The 20,783-nt window shown below is 37.5% G+C and overlaps 1 protein-coding gene and 1 non-coding gene across 2 annotated transcripts in view; both read right to left on the bottom strand.

The window, feature by feature from the left end:
• Positions 1-20,783, bottom strand: part of AHR (aryl hydrocarbon receptor) — a 51,030-nt gene that overhangs the window by 7,776 nt on the left and 22,471 nt on the right. Inside the window, exons 3-9 of the mRNA XM_010862175.1 lie at positions 14,415-14,518; positions 9,354-9,443; positions 6,490-6,613; positions 4,553-4,683; positions 2,512-2,714; positions 1,723-1,832; positions 780-921 (exon numbers count right to left, since the gene is read on the bottom strand). Coding sequence (XP_010860477.1) covers positions 780-921; positions 1,723-1,832; positions 2,512-2,714; positions 4,553-4,683; positions 6,490-6,613; positions 9,354-9,443; positions 14,415-14,518 — 904 coding nt within the window. The remainder of the gene's footprint in view (positions 1-779; positions 922-1,722; positions 1,833-2,511; positions 2,715-4,552; positions 4,684-6,489; positions 6,614-9,353; positions 9,444-14,414; positions 14,519-20,783) is intronic.
• TRNASTOP-UCA lies at positions 11,433-11,504 on the bottom strand. Its single transcript has one exon. It is a non-coding gene; the product is annotated as a tRNA-Sec (tRNA).

Genomic DNA, 20,783 nt, shown 5'->3' with positions numbered 1-20,783 from the left:
ATATAAAGGGTAAAGAAGAGGCCAAGACTCTATCCAAGGAGAACAAAAATTCTGAACAAACAAGATGGTGGGCATAAAGATATCAAGGCATATCAAGATACAGAATAGTTAAGACAGACAATGTGCTTTGGAATAAAAACAGCCAACTTGACCAATGGAACGGAGAAGCAGAATCACAGATACAATCCTCTGATTGAAATGTAGTGCAGTGAGGAAAAGGTGGTCTTTTCAAAAAAATCATCTTTTGAATAAATGTTACTAGTTGATTAAATGTCCATATAAGGGAAAAAGACTAATTCTGATCCTTACCCTCAAAGCCACATACACAAGTCAATTCTCCAGAGTAGAGAAAATGTGTGCAATGTGAATATTTGACAACATACTCACTTCTAGAACATATGAGAAACTTAAGAATCACTGCCTGCTTATTACCAAACATATGCTAAATAAAGCACTGTTATGTTTTTATTTTAACAGAAGGCCCTGGCTTTTCACCTTACTTTCAGATACCCAGGATGAACCCTTGGAGTTTTTGTTAATTATTCTCTTCAATAGCTCTACATCCATAGTTGTTCAAGAAAGTTGGTTAACTCTGATTTCTCAGTGTCTTTAACTTAACCTATGCTTCTCTCTACACATAATATCTTTTCAGTGTTTATTTCCAGTGTAAATTCTCCTAGAATTTACTTTAAGGTTTTCAGGTAAGAGGATTTCTAAACCAAAGTGTTAAAAATAAAAAACAAAACAAAACATGAAACATTCTAGGTCTTTGTGCTTACGTTAGAGGTCTCTGAGTTGCAATGATATAATCTGGTCTTCCATTTTTATAAACTAAGCGTGCATTTGACTGCACCCAAGCCCATCGGTTGTCTTTCGTAAGAAGCCTGAACACTATCATGCCACTCTCTCCAGTCTTAATCACTAAAACAAACAAACAAACAAAATTAAATTAGCAAATCTAAAATCAACACAGTAAAGAAAATCTCTGTAATATTTCTGGATGTAATTCATGTATCACCAAAGATGATAAATACACTGATGCCTTCCAAGTACAGTATATTAAAATGCATCAGGACAGTTCTTCAGCATTGCTGTTTTTTCCTGTTTCAGACTAAAATTACTCAAGGAAAGATTAAGTCAGACAATTCAAGTAATATGTGAAACTATAGGGAGTAAGTATAGTTTGGGGGGGGAATTGTTTTCATTTTTAAAAGGGAACATGTCCTACAGTCTAATATTTTACTATACAATGTTAAAGTATAATTTGGGCTTCCATGGTGGCTCAGATGGTAAAGGATCGGCTGCAATGCAACAGACACAGGTTCAATCTCTGGGTCAGGAAGACCCCCTGGAGAAGGGAATGGCAACCCACTCCAGTATTCTTGCCTGGAGAATTCCATGAAGAGGAGCCTGGTGGGCTACAGTCTGTGGGGTTGCAAAGAGGCAGACACGACTGAGCAACTAACACTTTCACTATATTAACAAAGTTATGAAATAAATTGATGAGACAAAATGGCCATTTTCAGAGTAATTAAGCTACTCCATTACTGTGTGGCAGCTAATGAATTAAGAATGTAACTCCAGTTACTCACAGTTGTGTGATACTGAGTAGAAGCTAATCCAGATAGTTTCCTTAAACACTTTTATATCAGTAATAACCTGAAACAAGTCCTAGACTTTAAGGTATTTTCTCAGTCAAGTTCATAAGAAACTACAACTTACTTCGGATGTGGTACTCAGCACAATAGAGCATATCAGCAGCATGAATAAACTGGTATCCTGATCCTCTCATGCTCAGTTCTGCTTCAGTGTAGCCTAAAACAAGTTTTCCTCTGTTTAAAGGGAAAATAATAACAAAATTAAAATTTAACACAAATGAAGTCACCTACATAAATTAGTTATTTTCTGCACTATGTTGACATTCAGAATTTCACACTAGCAGGCAGAGACGAACACATTTCTATAATTGCTCCTTTTGCATATGTCTGCAAATTTCAGTTTCAGATAATTTTCATGGTCTTCATTCAGGAGAATAATCACTAAAGATGAGTCTAACAGAGTAGATTATATAGATGAAATACAAAATCTTTAATTATATTCTAGAATACTTTTACTCCATTTGGAGGGGCAGGGTTTCTCAAACCTGTATGCATTCTCATACTAGGAAGAAGAAAAGCAGAAACATACTTTGGTTACTGAACTTCCAGGGCTAAAAGTCAAACTTTGTACAATGTAAAACAAGCCAGCAATAAATGGATACTGAATCTTATTAATATAAACACATCATCTATAATTCAGAAATTGTGGCAATACTGTAAGATATAAAATAAATGATCTGTGAATGTGATGAAATTATTTTAAAAGGCTATGCTACAAACTATGAACTAATCCTAGCTACTATGATAATAAACAAGGTTATAAACTATACCATATGGAAAATATATATGTAAGACAGACTTACTGCAATAAAATACACACTTGGTAAAATAAACCCGAAAAAGTTTCACTTACTTGGCATCACAACCAGTAGGTGTGAAGTCGAGTTTGTGTTTGGTTCTAAAGATGAAATTTTTGGTTCGGATTTCAAGTATGGATGGTGGCTGCAGCGGAGTAGCTATTGCAAACAAAGCCAACTGAGGTGGAAGTATTGATCCATCTTTCCCTTTCTTGTTCTGTCCATGAAGATATTTCAATCTCCCTTGGAAATTCATTGCCTTAAGAAACAAAAAGTTCATTAAGATTAATGCTGTATAATTAAAATTAATGCTGTGATATGTTCCATATCACCCCAGTCTGATCACTATGACAAAGATATTTTCTGAGCTGTGAGTTTGCCCTGGGGTGAAAAGTGACAGTGGTGGAAAACTGAGTAGGCATTATAGCCAATAGGAAGCTTTGGGGACTGGCTGGCTGCTTCTACAAAATGTCTGTTATATCTTCATCGCATATGCCTGTCCTCTGGGGATGGTTGAGAGACTTAGTTCCCAATCAGTTTTTTCCAGAGGAAAGCAGTAACATTTCTGCTCAACTCCAGTCTGAAGTTAAGAGGTCTGAAGAAAAAGCAAAGCACACAGAATGTAATCCAGCTCTTGGATAATATAAAAAGTGGAATTTCCTTATACAACTTACCTGTTACATTAGTATACAATCACTTCAGTTTCAGCCTTTTTAAATAAAAGTTTTGTTTTTTTAAACCTTTGAAAAATAAATAAAATGGTTCCGTTTTAAAGGGCTCAATCAAGGCCATTTTCAGTGTTTTGATAATTCCACAAAAGTTCATGAGGCTATCAAACGCTATTGTTGTTCCCTTCTTCCCAGGAAGCCCATTAAAAATATCCTAAAAGATAGTATGAGACTGTCCTCAAGGGACTGCTAAGTGACCCACTCCTTGTTTTAACAGATCACAATAGGAAGACCTACATAGTTTTCTGAGCTTGCAGCTGCCCTAGCATCTATGTCTAGCATGGGTCTGTGCACAGTGCGTGCTCAAAATCTATTTCCTGAACAAATGAATTGTGATAAAGTCAGCAAGTCCACATTAATTTTCAAATACACATGGGCTAGATTGCATAGCTCAGAGTATATTTCAAAACTCTAGGAAATCTTTTCTGTAGAGAGAAAACACAACTGTTCAAAAACACTAAAATGAATCCTAAAACCATATAAAGAACGCAGACCTCTATTAGGATAAAGAATAATTTTAGAAGACAGAGAAAACAGACAATCATGACCATGATCAATTTGGTTGCTTAAAACAGTACTGACCAGGCCAAGGGATGACTCTGACATCAATATGACACCAGTACAAGGGAGAAAAGGCCCAATTACACAAAGAAATTTCACCTAGAAATACATCCTAATTGGTTATCAGTACAAGGAAAACTATCTCAAAGCACAATTTTAATTCTGGGTAAGCAAAATTCAGACATAAAACACCAACAAAAATCATTTTGTTAACAGATCTGTGGTGGAGTGCACTGTCTTAAGGATACAAGCGAGAGCCTGGACCATCTACCTCCACTCCTAGTGTTCTCCCTTTGCTGGTCATCCTGGGAATTCACACAGGATGCTGTGATGGGAGTTCACTCCAACACATGAGAGTTCACACTACACAAGAGTGTCTTATACCAGATGAGGATCCTGCAGTGATGAAGATGCAACCATTTTTCTACACGGCAGTTATTCTAGCCATATGGAAAAGGCCATGATAATTTTTCCATAAACCCAAAGAAGATAATAAGCAGTCTGCCACCAAAAAAGCGCTACCTAATTATCTTATACCTACAAAGTCCAAAAGAAGGGCAAAATACAATGGTCAATGCTATTCCATTCAGTCTTTGTTATACTGCATCCTAAAGGATAGAGGCTCTGAGTTACGGAAGATATTTTCAAAAATCTAAAAAGACTTTTAAAAAGTTACTTTCCTTTATAAAACTATTTAATTAAGTAGATTTTGAAAACCCAAACTCAAATACATTCAAATTTGTTTCACTTTTCTTTTTAATTTTCTACGACTTCATAGTAAATGCCAGTATAAGATGCTGCACCTTACCAGAAAACCAGATGAATTATCTAGCAGACACCTGAGTCGGCAGACGAAGCTCCTCTCCATAAATGAAGAGTTCTCTGGAGGAATCTGGTCTGGGTTATAATACACTGCTGGCTGGGAGAGTCCATTAGCTTCTATAGAGATAAACAGCAACACAAAGTTACTTTCCATTTTGCTAAAAATTAAGTGTTTAGGCTTCTCATGTGTTCCTAGTGCTAAAGAACCACCTGCCAGTGCAAGAGACATAAGAGACACGTGTTTGGTCCCTGGGTTGGGAAGATTCCCTGAGGGAGGTCATGGCAGCCCACTTCAGTGTTCTTGCCTGGAGAATCCCATGGACAGAAGAGCCAGGCAGGCTACAGTCCAGGGGGTCGCAAAGAATCAGACACAACTGAGCAACTTAGCACAGCACAGCACAAGTGTCTGAATAGCTGAAATCTGTGTTCATTTCTAAACCAAAGCTATGTTCTGATTATTAAAAAAAAAAAAAAAAATCACTTTTGGGAGAGGAGCTAGTGAAAAGAAATTAAATCTTACTGAATAATACTTTTACTACATAGAACTTTACCTATTCAGCTGTTTTTATTTCTATTGAGCTATCACTGTCAACAATTTCTATATTTTCTAACACCTTTTTTCTCCTTTTTAACATTTTTACATATGTATGAAGACACTGCTTTTGTTGAAAAAAGTATTTTTTAATTCTTTCATATGCCAGTTTGCTTTTATATTTGGTGCATTTTCTTATATGCAGACTACATCATGAGAAACGCTGGGCTGGAAAAAGCACCAGCTGGAATCAAGATTGCCAGGAGAAATATCAATAACCTCAGATATGCAGATGACACCACCCTTATGGCAGAAAGTGAAGAGGAACTAAAGAGCCTCTTGATGAAAGTGAAAGAGAACAGTGAAAAAGTTGGCTTAAAGCTCAACATTCAGAAAACGAAGATCATGGCATCTGGTCCCATCACTTCATGGGAAATAGATGGGGAAACAGTGAAAACAATGTCAGACTTTATTTTTGGGGGCTCCAAAATCACTGCAGATGGTGACTGCAGCCATGAAATTAAAAGACGCTTACTCCTTGGAAGGAAAGTTATGACCAACCTAGACACCATGTTAAAAATCAGAGACATTACTTTGCCAGCAAAGGTCCGTCTAGTCAAGCCTATGGTTTTTCCAGTGGTCACGTATGGATGTGAGAGTTGGACTGTGAAGAAGGCTGAGCACCAAAGAATTGATGCTTTTGAAGTGTGGTGTTGGAGAAGACTCTTGAGAGTCCCTTGGACTGCAAGGAGATCCAACCAGTCCATTCTGAAGGAGATCAGCCCTGGGTGTTCTTTGGAAGGAATGATGCTAAAGCTGAAACTCCAGTACTTTGGCCACCTCATGCAAAGAGTTGACTCTTTGGAAAAGATTCTGATGCTGGGAGGGATTGGGGGCAGGAAGAGAAGGGGACGAGAGAGGATGAGATGGCTGGATGGCATCACCGACTCGATGGACGTGAGTTTGAGTGAACTCCGGGAGATGGTGATGGACAGGGAGGCCTGGTGTGCTGCGATTCATGGGTTCTCAGAGTCGGACACGACTGAGCGATTGAACTGAACTGAATTGAAACATGAAACAATATATACACACTCCAGAATTAACCTTATACATTCCATCCCCTCTTTCACAATAGTGTAAGAATTATTTTTATACACTATATTACTGAGTATATGGCTATACTTTATCACTTGGAATTCATCAATGGCTGTCATCTCTCAAGGTCCTCCTTAGGTCATCAGGCTTCTTGTGACCTGGTTCTGGCCCATGGCTAGATTCATGTCTTTCCCCTTCTTCCTCATCTTCACTGTGGAGTTCTATATCCCTAAAGATTCTCTGCCTCCTTTCAGAGAATTCAATTCCCAACACTACCTTTTGGTAAACATTCTTACCATCAATTCTTTGTCCAGAGTCTGGACACTGTTGAGGGTTTAATGCCCAATGCAGCTGGCGCTGAAATTCAGCTCGGTCTTCGGTATGGATCAGTTCATACACACTCTGGTGGATGACATCAGACTAAAGAAAAAAGAAACAAATAAATTAACAAGTAGTGTTGATTTTTAAAAGGACTTCCTTGGTGGCTCAGTGGTAAAGAATCTGCCTACCAGTGCAGGAGATACAGGAGACGTGGGTTCAATCCCTGGATTGGGAAGATCCCCTGGAGGAGGAAATGGCAACCCACTCCACTAGTCTCGCCTGGAGAATCCCAAGGACAGAGGAGCCTAGCGGGCTATGGTCCATGGGGTTGCAGAGTCGGATGTGACTGAGTGACAGAGCACGCATACACTGATTTTTTAAAATGTGGTTTATTAATTTCAAAACCTAATTGCTAGATTACAGGGTGCTTTTTAGTGGTGATGTATGCAAATCAAACAGTTGCAAAGCTCTCCTGGAATTCAAGACAAGAAAAGCTAGAAAGACACAAGCACTACAGCTGACAAGTCAAAGGTTATTTGCCATCATTTCCCTATGTGAACCACTTTTTAGTCAAATAAGTCACGTTCCTGTTCCTTAACTGTAACACATGAGGTTCTGACAATTTTTATTTATGGATCTTTTAAAATAGAGCCTCTTATACAGAGTGAAGTAAGTCAGAAAGAGAAACACAAGTATCATATGTTAACACATATATATGGAATCTAGAAAGACAGTACTGATGAACCTAGTAGAGAAGGAACTTGTGGACACAGCAGGGGAAGGTGCAGAAGGGATGAACTCAGAGAAGAGCACTGACATATATATGCTATCATGTGCAAAACAGACAGTGGGAAGTTGCTACATACCACAGGGAGCCCAGCCTGGCACTCTGTGATGACCTAGAGGGCTGGGGAGAGGGGAGGGAGGCTTAAGAGGAAGGGGTTACCTATATATAAAATTATGACTGATTTGCATTGTCGTATGGCAGAAACCACAAAACACTATAGAGCAATTTTCCACCAATTAAAAATTTTTAAAAAAATCTTCCTTTGACAAAACTTGTCTGAACATTCAGTTAAATTTGACTTCTCTCAGCTTGAAGTATTACATATTTACTTCACTGCTCTCTAACAGTTTTCCTGACATGAAATTTTGACTTCTAGCAGATTCCCTAAGACTAAGGGATTATGCCTTTACAAAGGTCAGAGTCTTTCCTCCACCTCTTGCTTCTCAGCATTTACTACAGTGCTGAGACCTCAGCCTTTCCACCATTAGCGTTCTAACCTTTTTATTGCAACTGACAGCAAGGAGTATTTTCCATCCATTGTGGGTGTTTGTGTGTGCATACAGACATGGAAAAAAGTTCCACAGAGCACTTTTATGTGTGACAATATTGTTTCCTATTTTATTTTAAGCAGCTAAAAAGAATGACTGGTGATCCTCTATATCAATTTCATCACCCACTCATGAGTCACGACCTACAGTTTTAAAAATGGTGCCATGAACCACCATCAATGTCAGATATAAATGTTTTCTTAAAGAATATCCAGGTTACGTATAACTAGGAAAGAAAAAAAAAACAAGATTGGGAAATAGCTAAGCTTTTTGATTTCTTAACTGTTATGAATCAATCAAATAATAATTAAGCTAGTTATGTAATGAAGTTTCTAACAGGTTTTTCCGTGGACGTTAATACATTTCCTTTAAAATTCAAAAACACTTAGGTTTGGTGTCAGGAGCCAGAGTCTACCACTTTAGCTATCTGGACTTGAACCTTCCTATGAACCTTTTCTTCTAACATGAAGTCATCTCTATGCCATCCATTACACAACTGCCAGAGTTATCTTGTGAAATATAGATTGGAGCACATGCATCCCCTTCAACAAAAGTATTCAGTGGCTTCTATAGTGTGTATGACATAATGTAAACTTCAGGCTGTATAACAGTGCAGACACTGTTATTCACCCATCAGTCTTGGCATCACCTGTTGAGCCTGTTAGAAATAAAATACATGGGCTCCACTATGACATACTGAATCAGATTATATGGGACTGAGGCTCATCAGTTACATGACATTTTATCAAGTTCTTCGGTGATTATTAAGAACATTAGAAATTAAGAACTACTGATATGTAAGAGTAGTGAGCATTCAAGTGTACTCACAAACTGTTCCCAAATCATATTCGATGTCTTCGCCCCTCAAATACACACAACACCTTACGAATCCGTATTCACCATATACTTAGTAACATTAAACCAGACACACTTACCTCCTTCAAGGCCTTCCAGCTTACTGCCTTACAGTATGGCTAGCTTTTATTCTCTGCATTCCCTCCACAACTGTCCACTCATCTGGACCCCACATTCTCTTCAGATTAAATACCATTTCCTTCAGGAAAACTTTTATAATCCACACAAGTAGGAATTAAAGGGATAAGCCACAGTATTTTGCTTGTACCTTTACATATTACCTCATTCATTTCATAGTTACCACTTGCCCTCCAATTTCCATAACTAATTTGATGGCAAATATTCTCCTGTCTGCCCCCATCCAAACCCCATCTGCTCTTTCTTATACATAAGAATTCCTTATAAATGAAAGAAAAAACACAAAACCCATGAATCACATGTACCTTTAAGGAAATTATAATGCAGTAAAATATTAAAAGCATAAAAATATATTAGCTGCAAACATACATTTTTTATTCTAAACATATGTATTTCAATTATATTTTTATCTAAAAATTATCACTTGTGTCCCTAAAGTATAAGATAAATAAAAAGTAGTAAGTTAATTTTCAAAAAATGATTTTTAATGACCTAAGGAAACTATATTTACCTGCTGAAACCCCAGGTAATCTTGAATGGTAGAAGACGCATAGAAAACCAAAGCATCTGTAGTGACAACCAGTACAAAGCCATTTAGTGCCTACAAGGAGAAAAGTTAGAAAATTAGTAATGTGACTACCAATATTATCATCCATTAAGTACTGACTTCAGTTAAGGTTATTACTTTTACTGATGAAAAATCTCTTAAATCGTTAAAATGATTACACTCCAGAAATGCAGAAACACCACACCCCCAGTGGTGAAAAGAATCCATTCGATTTGGCCAAAGAAAATCTTAGAGCTCATTGAATACTCAATCACAATAACTTGAATAAAATATTGATTTCTTCTTCCTCATGCTCTATAGATTTCATTTTTAATATGCTGGACATGTTTTCTAAACATAATTGTACACATATCATTTACTGCACTCTGTCACGCTGTTTTTAAAGGAAGATAGCATGTAAAGATGTTGATTAGAGCCTTAAAAGAAATTTGATAGCAGAAAATCTCTGTGTAAAGATAGTTTAAGCACTAATACAGTTTGAAATTTAGATACTCTCAAAGTATTATAAAACATTGAAAACATTTTTATTTTACAAAAGGAATACAAATGGACTATACATTAGAACTAATATATACATGTAAGACAAGTATATAGCAAATTAAGTTCTATTTAATATAATTACTAATAACATTTAGGTTTAAAGCGATCATATTTTATGGGTGTTATTTCTGTTAACCTATATACTATGCTACTTTTTCCTCTTTGCCTCCGTTGGGCCAATCATTTTTTATTATCCTGTTTTCTTTCTTTTAGTTTAGAAGTTATGCTCTCTTTTCCTATTCTTTTAGTGGTTGTTCGAGTCCTGTGTTAATATCTCTATATGGTAACAAAAGTATTTAGATCACTTTAAGAATTCATTGTGATCACATCTTTTAAATCTCAAGCCCTCATTATTGCCTGCTCGAGTTCAACTCAGTATTTGTTTTTCTTCATGCTGTATGCGCTGATTGTTAAACCCTCCTGAGACACTCTTTTCTCTGTAAAGCGAGACATGGGATGGTTTAGTTTAAGAACCACGTAGTTTGGAGTCAGAATTTGGACTAGATTCTTCTCTTACTAACAGTGTGGTTTTGTTATTTACCCGTTCGAGCTTTAGTGTCCCTGACTGAAAACCAGGCTCTTCATCAGGTGATAGGATGACTATGTCTCACCTAACACAGTGCCTGGTATACAGCTGGCGCTCAGCTCATGGGAGGCACCATTGTTACAAAAGGCAGCTGTGGAAATGAGCAGATCCAGTATTACCAGATCATGCTTTGTGAACTACAGGGACACATAAATGATAGCAAGTAGTCTGCTCAGCACTTAATAAAATGTTACACATGGACAGGACACGTGCTCAGTACTGAGATTCACAAATGAACAAGCCGTCACCCCTGTGCTTATGATGCCCACACACTAGTAAATACCCTCGCTGTCAGACAGGGTGAAAGAACACAGTGACTGCCTTCCGTTTCACTCCAATCCCTTTCACCTTCAGGATCCCTGGTCTATATTATACTTCTGAGAGCAAGCAGCACCTACTCTTTAACAATCACTTTTCTAAATGGTTTCTATGTATTCAAGTAACTTTTAATTCCCTCAGCAATCCACAGAAGTAGGTGTCACAGTCCAGTTTGTAAATTGAGGACACGGAAGTGAAGAGCTGAGAACAAGCTGAACCACAAGGGAGAAGCTGGCTCTAAAGTTTGCCCACTTAGCATCGTACGTCGTATCATGATCTGCTACCTTTAAGTGTTACTAATCACTAACTGTTGCATGGCTGTAACTCACAATCACAACTGGGATCTGAGATCCTTGACTTCACATATTATGCCTTATCATGCCTGGCAATTTCCCCAGGGTGAAGAATGGCAACGGCACCCACCAAGAACTAAAGTGTCTAATGATTGAAGGTGAAGTTGCTCAGTCGTGTCCGACTCTTTGCGACCCCATGGACTGTAGCCTACCAGGCTTCTCCGTCCATGGGATTCTCCAGGCAAGAATACTGGAGTGGGTTACCATTTCCTTCTCCAGGGGATCTTCCCGACCCAGGGATCGAACCCGGGTCTCCTGCATTGAAGGCAGACGCTTTAACCTCTGAGCCACCAGGGACCCCTCAAATTGAGCATTCTTAAGTTTTACTTGGTTGTAGTAGGGTTATGTCCATTACCACATTTTTTTTGTTTGTTTTGAAAATATCTTCCTTCCAGACAACAGTATCCATTGATCATATGCATATTATTTTGGAGAATATCATGTTTTCTAAAGAGTGGAAGAAATTTACTACTTTCCAATAAGCTCATTAGTGTATTCCTGGAGACACGAAGATAATTTAGGGTATGCCAGTAACTTTTAGACAAATGTTAACTGTGAGAAATAAACCAAAAAGCCTCTTAAAAATATATATGTACATATATATATACACACATATATATATATGTGTATATATATATATATATATATAAAAAATGATCTGAAATACCATGCGGAATGAAGTTATACTGAATTACTATCTTAGCAAGTTAAGAGAAGGAATAAATTTGGTAATTACATACTAACAAGATTATTATTATTAGTCTCAGTCACAACTATCTGAAAATCAGGTTGAGCTACACTTACTATTTAATAAGAGAAATGAATTGCAATTAATACTGTTATTTATAATTTGAACTGTTGTTATTTCAAAAATGAAGCTGTAGATTTTAATAAGCACAATATTAGGTATCACCAGACAGAACATATATACATAATGAAAAGATACAAAAGTTACTTATTGTTTTATTTTCATTCCTTATAAGACAGTAATAAATTTAATCAAGAAAATAAATATTTTAAACTTTTGTTAAATATTTAAAAATATTTTCTTCATGTGCCTCCTTTGTTAAAACCAAAGGCAAAGACTCACCAAAGTTACAAGCCAAATAGTGTGCTGTACCTCTGGACATATCCTCTTTGGTAACTAGTTGATAACCACACATTATGGTAACTGTACATAATGAAATATCCCATCTTCACATGTCTACTATGCTTTTGGTCATCTACTTCATATGGGATAACAAGTACTGTCCTAAGTAAGGGCTTCCCAGATTGTGGTAGTGTTAAAGAACCCACCTGCCAACACAGGAGACCTAACAAACAGGGATTCAAACCCTGGGAAGATCTCCTGGAGGAAGAAATGGCAACACACTCCAGTATTCTTGCCTGGAAAATCCCATGGACAGAGGAGCATGGGCGGGCTACAGTCCACGGGGTCGAAAAGAGTCAGACATGGCTGAAGTGACTTAGCACGTCCTAAGCAAATTTTATAGTATGTGATACCTCCTGCTGGAGAATAATCTACAAATGGCATAAAACAGAATTAATGATGGACTATTCATTTTAAATATTTAAGTGCTTCCAATTTTTAGAAAATTAAAAAGTGAACATCAGCTTGCAGCAGTATATTTTTATTCTGGGCCCTTGATATAGGATATGTTGACAATCTGTCTAAATGTTTTAGGGGGAAAATAAAAATCACTGCCCCATAATTTAAGCCAGTTTAAGATAAGAAGTGTGAAGCATGCCACATTTGTCTATTTTCACTTGAGATAAAGAACTTCCTTATTACGTTACTATATAAACCGAGATGTATTTAGTCACATTGTGTGTGTGTGTGTCTGTGTGTGTGGTGTGTGTGAGCGCGCACACGCTCAGTCGTGTCCAACTCTTTGTGACCCCCATGGACCGTAGCCTGCCAGGCTCCTCTGTCTATGAGATTTCCGAGGCAGGAATACTAGAGTGGGTTGCCATTTCCTTCTCTAGAGGATCATCCCAACCCAGGGATCAATCTGGCATCTCCTGCGTCTCCTGCAATGGCAGGCAGATTCTCTACCACTGTGCAACCTGGGAAGCCCGCTCTGTTTAATCATATTAAGCAGCAATTATTAGAATGCTTTCCTGTGACCTAAGGGGTCTTTGTGTTTCAGCTAATATATCAATACATAGAAATCCTCAGCCAGAGGCAGGAGGATGACTCATGGTTGAATATATTTAACTTTTTTCTAACATAATGGAAGCAAAAGTTAATTTTCCCTATCAGGGATTTGAACACAATTATAAAATTATAATTTGTTATATACAATTTTATAAATTATAATAAAATGTTATAAATTGTCAGGTTACACTTAACCATTTACTGAATGGAGTTACTGAAACTTACAGCTACTTTTTAATCACAGTTGCAAATTAAGTTCACATCTCAGTTCACTGGGAAGAATTAGAAATCATTATGTAGAATTAAAAATTCTGTAGACTTAAAAATCTGTAATATAGTACAGATATCTTTTTGAGTTTCTTCTCTTTAATATTTTTAAATTGAAGTACAGTTAATTTGCAGTACTGAGTTAGTGTCAAGTGTACAGCAAAGTGCTTCAGTTATGCATATGTACATTCTTTATAGCATACATCTTCAGTCTTTAACAGAATAAATATCTGATAATTTAACTGAGAATCAAGCATTTTATCAGCTTCAAGAGAAAGAAAAATAGGAAAAGATTTAAAATACTTTCACAGACAAATCTACCAGAAACTCTCAGAGTTCTAATGCATGACAATAGGGCTGATAGAGGCTAAAAAAAATCTATAGCATGTTGGTAAGCCATACACAGCTGCTAAAAGAAAATATAGTTACAAGAACACATTGTTCAGGTTAAGAACAATTTCTAACTATTAAATAAAAGTATTTTAATGGCGCTATATTCCTAAAAACATATACCTAAAACCAGTGTCTTAATGAGAACCTTTAAAATGATCTAGAATTTCTTGCTACTTAAAGAAATGCAACAGGGAAAGTGATAACTGGACTTCTAATACTTCATAAAATTCCATTTATTCATGTACTAGCATTGTACCACTACTGTAGTTCAGATGAAATTGCTATGAATCACTGAGTCCTAAAGAAATGAGGGACAGTTAAAAGGCTGTTAACTAATTTTCCATTTATAATGGTTCTAATGAAAGAGAACTATATCTACTACAATTTACCTGTAGTAAGAATTCTCCTTCCTGCAAGTTGAGGCCTTCTCTGAATTTGGTTCGACAGTTGTCCTGGACTCCATTTCTGTCAGCTGGGGAGGACTTTAATGCAACTAGGGAAAAAAGAGGGAAAAACAAGGATACAGTAGTTAGTTTTTAAAATAAGCAATTTCAAAGAGCTCTAAGAAAACAAAAACAAAAACAAAAAAAAACCTATGTACACCAAAAAAAAGAGACAATTTGAAAAATTGGTATCTACTGGCACTGCAATGACTAAGTAAATAATCCTTTGCCAATGGGTGGTTTCTAATGTCAGCTGACAGATTCTTAAAGACAATTTTTGATGAGTTCACTATATGATTTTTGGCATATTACTTAAGAAGTTTCAAGTAAACTGCTTCCCAGGTGGCACGACTGGTAAAGAATCTTTCCTGCCAATGCAGAAGACCCAGGTTTGACCCCTGGGTTGGGAAGATGCCCTGGAGAAGGAAAGGGCAACCCACTCCAGTATTCTTGGAAAAGCCCATGGACAGAGGAGCTGAGTGGGCTATCGTCCCTGGGGTCACAAAGAGTTGGACACGACTGAGCACACATTATTATTATTCAAAGAACTGCATGACATTGCTATAACACTCCTCTGGTTCTCATCTATTTAGAATAATAAGGTTCCTCACAACCTAATCTATAAAAAAAAATAATCTCTCTATATATTCATCTAACTTCTGTGAACTATGGGCAGTAAGAGAAAAAATCAATCAAACACCTTATTAAAGAGATATATGTCCATCAAAGTTAGGAGCCTTTAGTTTTAGGGTAAAAAAACTGTTAGTATTGTTATTAACTTCATATGAAATTTATAAATCAACTCATGGAGAATTAACATCTTTATGATGTTGAATTAGTCTGTCCAAGAACATGCATGTTTCTCCATTTGTTCAAGTCTCTATTTTTTGTCCCAGTAGAATGCTTTAAAGTTGTCCTCAAAAAAAGATGTATTTTTATGTCTGTTCCTAGGTGTTACACCTTGTAACGTGGCTTCTCTTTCATTAAGTGAAGTGAAATCACAGTTTTGTCTGACTCTTTACAATCCCATGGACTGTAGCCTACCAGGCACCTCCGTCCATGGGATTTTCCAGACAGGAGTACTAGCTTGTGGACTGCATTTGTGAAGGAGAGGCGGATGGGATGGTGAGATGCTTACAGTAGGAGATACCATGCTCTCAAGCAGCATGTATCACCACATTCCCATCTCTCTCTGTGTGTTTATGTGTGTGTGTGTGTGTGTGTGTGTGTGTGTGTACACATTTAGTCTGGGAGACAGCACAGCTGAACAAAAATAATAACAGCCACTATTTACTTATTCAGCGTTTTCCTGAGCACTATCAAATATTCTCTCCATTAAAACATGTGGACATTGGTATCACAGAGAATTGAGTTCAAATCTCAGCTCTGCCATTTCCTAAATGTGGGAGCTTTCTGAGCCTGTCTCCTGGTATGTAAAATGGTAATTGAGAAAACAAGAAATTACCCTGCAGGAGCTGTTATAAAAAATAATTCAAATATATGTGAAATTTCCAGCACAGAGGAACTCAATATTACTTCAGTAAATGGTAGCTTTAATTATTAGCAGTATTTCCCAGAGCTTATGGATTTCCCTGTTGTAAAGTATGGACTTTTAGACACTATTACAATACCTTTCTATTTTACTGATCTTTTTGTAACCTGTGATATTTGAATAAGAGAAGCCATTAAGCAAAACAAACCTTGACATTCTTTTTAAGATCTCTTCATTAAATTTTTATGTGCTAAGGATAATTGGGCTCAGTGATAAGCTAGAGATTTATTAATAACCAAATTTCCTCTCAGTTTGAGAAAAGCATTCCATATAAAACATTTTCATGTTTGAAGTGTATTTTCTGGTAAATCACCAATGTACGTGTCACATTTCAACCTTATGCCAAGTTCTGGCCTTTGCAGAACTTTTAAAACATGTCTCTGAAAGAAGAGGCCAAAACACTGGCCTCTGAATGTAACAATCCCAAAGGCCACAGAACAGATTTCCTTAGGCCAAAAAGCAGTTTGAGGTAAACTAACTGATCCAACAGTTCGGCAAGACCAAAGGAAAAGGCTCAATCTCTTCTCACCGAAAGGTAAAGGACAGAAAGGTTTTTCTCCCCTTTTTTTCCTGTTTCTCCCCTTTATATCCTGTAAGTTCTCTTGTTTGCCTTTTAGCGGCTGGAATCCATTAAAGCCTCACAGTGTCAGGGTTAACTACACTCTCCTACTTTTCCAAAAGCTCCAGCGTGAAGGAGAGGAGCACTGACAGGCAAGAATACAAGGAGTGGGCTGCCATTCCCTTCTCCAGGGGATCTTCCTGACCCAGGAATCGAACCCAGGTCTCCCACACTGCAGATTCTTTATGGTCGGAGCCACCAGGGAAGCGCAGTATATACATTGCTGCTGCTAAGTCACGTCAGTCGTGTCCAACTCTGTGCGACCCCATAGACGGCAGCCCACCAGGCCCCGCCGTCCCTGGGATTCTCCAGGCAAGGACACTGGAGTGGGTTGCCATTTCCTTCTCCAATGCATGAAAGTGAAAAGGGAAAGTGAAGTCGCTCAGTCGTGTCTGACTCTTAGCGACCCCGTGGGCTGCAGCCTACCAGGCTCCTCCGTCCATGGGATTCTCCAGGCGAGAGTACTGGAGTGGGGTGCCATCGCCTTCTCCAGTATATACACTACCATGTGTAAAATAGCTAGCTTCTGGGAAGCTGCCTTACAGCGCATGGAGCTCATCAGTGGCTCTGGGAACACCTAGAGGGGTGGGATGGGGGTGAGGTGGGAGGGAGGCTCAAAAGGGAGGGTGCGTATCTATACTTATGGCTGATTCACAGCAGAAACTAGCACAACATTGTAAAGCAATTATACTCCAATAATGCAATACAATAAAAGGCAAAAAAGTTATACCAAATATTGGTAAGATTTGTTATTAAGAAAACAAAATCCAAACCCTGATATTAGGAAAGAAGCAAAGTCATCCTAAAAATAGATATGAATAGTGTCAAATTTAAATGTCTAAATTTTATCAGGAATCTTTTAAAATTAACTTTCAATCAAAAGAATCTATGTCAGTTCCCACTAGTGTTACTGGACCGCTGAGAAGCTGAATAAGAAATGAAAGAGGCCATTCATCTCAGTAACTTGTTTGTTTGTGGTCTTGTATGGGAGATATCAGCCAATGAAATTAGACATGAGACAGACTCTGCCTTTAAGTAGGGCATATAAGCTATGGAAATAAAGAACTAGAAAAGAATGACAAAAATATTAAGTACCAGCATGGAATTTAATTAAAATATTAGAGAAACCTGAAAGAGACAAAGTATAAACTCTCTCTAAACAACAATACTTACAGTTCTAACTGCTGGAGGGACAATACTTAATAGGTATAACTACTGCTTAAGTAGGAAAAGTGATGAGTGCATTTTGGAGAAGGATCACTAGGGTTCTTCCAAAGACAAGCAAACAAGTACTTCTGTTGCTCTCATGTTTAAGGCTAATAATCACTTAAGAATTTAAGTAAATATTGTGCAAAGATCAGTCCAGGAAGGGTACACTCCCTTCCCATTCTCACCTAAAAAAAAACTAATATGACTTTTTAGAAAACTCAGATCCTAGAGACTTGTCCCAAATTATGTAATTATTGCCCTTCCGTGAATCTGTCCTCTATTTCTTGATTTCATACCTACCACCTCTGCCTTCTAGAAGATGTATTAATTAATAATACTCACTTTCACATGCGCATTTCTTGCCTTGATTAGAAAGCAACAGAAGAGTAAGAAGCAGATGTGGGGAGATGACCTTCCTACCATCTGAGTGCCCTTCAATAATTGCCTTAGTAATAATGTGTGATACTCAGACCTCACACTCTATGCCAAGCCATTTCCAGGTATTACATCTTATTTAATCTTCACAAGAGTTCTATGAGACTGGCCTTATTGTCCTTTCAGTAGATTAGGAAACTGGGAAAGTTTCTTAACCTCTTTAAGTCTCAAGGTTATACCTTGCAATGGTAAAGCCTAGGTAAGAACCCAGGTAGCTAGACCCCAATAGCATGAGCTATTACCAACCACCTACCAGACTCCTCCCCCATGCTAACCACCTGTCATCTTTCCTTTCCTCGTCTTTAAATCAGGACAGTGATACTTCTGGAGACAGATTCTTATGAGGGCTAAAATAGCATGCAGAGTACTTGGGTAATGCCTGACTCTATAACTGACAGTCAAGTATGGAGAGAATAGGCTGTGCACTGAGTTTATACACCCTCAAACCATGACGGCAGCTGACACTAAAACTTACACACCAGGGATAACCGAGTGTTTTCTCATCTCTAACCAGGGAGCATTAATGAGTGTCTGACAGGACTGCTATGATGACTACAAACATAAATTTGAAGGTATTTCAAACTTATAAATTGTTATAAAAATTACATGCATAATCAGATGGAGAAGACACTTTAATCATCATACCCCTGGAATTAAATACATGGCAGTTTACAGAAACAAAATATACTATCTGAAAACAAGTCATGAGTCAATTCTGCGATTGGGAAATCTCTGCCCTACTGCACAGACCTTGTTAAAACCCTTCCCTTATCTGTAGGAACAGCACATCTTCCAAAGTCTGCTGTAAGGCTCTGACTTTGAGCATTCAGTGGGATATTAAGGTTATAGACCATCACAATATTTCAACTATTTCCTCTGAGAGATCAATGAAACAGCTGTACAAGAATTTAATTGATAATAGAATTTAGAGTGTAAATATGTCACAGCATTATCAGATTGTAAGATTTTAATTATTACCAACTGATTCAAGTCTTTTCTCCATATTCAAGTCTTATTCCCACATGCATTCAACTGTATCCATGTTTCTAACATGGCACTTTCTTTCTTTACATAGCAAAGCTGAGATTTCCATTTCTCCCTACAAGCCAAATATTTCCTCTTCCTAAACATGCTCTGAACTGTTCAAGAGAGAAATTCATGGGGAACAAATATTGGCATGTAGTAAACTATACTTTGTATTTTGTTACTGTAGTTGGCATTTAAACAGAAGGATGTCATGATAAATGCCTTGCCAGGAAAAAGCATAAGTCTTTTTAATCTCTGTTGATATAAATTCAATTTCTTTTACAATAATATTTATCACCCCCTTTATTACCTCTGGCAGTAAAAGTTTAAGTTCTATTCCCACATTCATATAAGCATGTAAGAGAGCAAAACTATCACCAAAAATTAAAAAGGGCTAAATAATGCTGCTAAGTCACTTCAGCCGTGTCTGACTCTGTGCGACCCCATAGACAGCAGCCCACCAGGCTCCCCTGTCCCTGGGATTCTCCAGGCAAGAACACTGGAGTGGGCTGCCATTTCCTTCTCCAATGCATGAAAGTGAAAAGTTAAAGTGAAGTCTCTCAGTCGTGTCTGACCCTCAGCAACTCAATGGACTGCAGCTTTCCAGGCTCCTCCGTCCATGGGATTTTCCAGGCAAGAGTACTGGAGTGGGGTGCCATTGCCTTCTCCGCTAAATAATGCAGTATTTATTGAATATAAGGGCTTCCCTGGTGGCTCAGAGGTTAAAGCATCTGCCTCCAATGAGGGAGACCCGGGTTCGATCCCTGGGTCGGGAAGATCCCCTGGAGAAGGAAATGGTAACCCACTCCAGTATTCTTGCCTGGAGAATCCCATGGATGGAGAAGCCTGGTAGGCTACAGTCCACGGGGTCGCAAAGAGTCGGACATGACTGAGCGACTTCACTATACTATACTATACTACTGAATATAAAAAATACTATATTACTTAATACTACATCCCCCAATTGAGTATGGATGAGTATTTACAAATAATTTCCAATCATATATAAGTATACTTATATATGGGAGTTTCTTCTAGATCCTTTGAGCTAATAAGATATTTCACTTCAGTTGAAGTTTGCTTTTTGGTAAAGGAAGTATTGCCCTTTTGTGTGAAAGAAGAACTGAAATTAAGAAAAAAAACCCACATTATATTCTAGGAGAATATATACATATTATATTTTCCTAGGTCTCTAGGAGACAAAAATGTATATAGTTCAGTGGTTTCTGATGATAGTACAGATTATTTTTTCTGCCTGGAAGTTTCTATTCACCAAGGCAGAATAAAAGTAAATTTGGTTTTTAAAATGCAAATGTTAGTTTATAATGAGTGAATGTAGGCTAAAGTCGTGGTTACTGTCTTTTTTTAGCAAATCTAAAAAAAAAAAAAAAACCCATCATTCTAAAGTTGAAAAAGTTCTTAAAGTTAGATCAAGTGGAAATTATCTAACCTACTCTCCATCAAGTGGGAACTG

The sequence above is a fragment of the Bison bison genome, unplaced genomic scaffold, assembly GCF_000754665.1.
Source record: "Bison bison bison isolate TAMUID 2011002044 unplaced genomic scaffold, Bison_UMD1.0 scf7180017864479, whole genome shotgun sequence".
In the NCBI taxonomy this organism is placed as follows: domain Eukaryota; kingdom Metazoa; phylum Chordata; class Mammalia; order Artiodactyla; family Bovidae; genus Bison; species Bison bison.
Note: the sequence above shows the minus strand (reverse complement) of the source record. Positions and strands in the feature narration are given on the sequence as shown.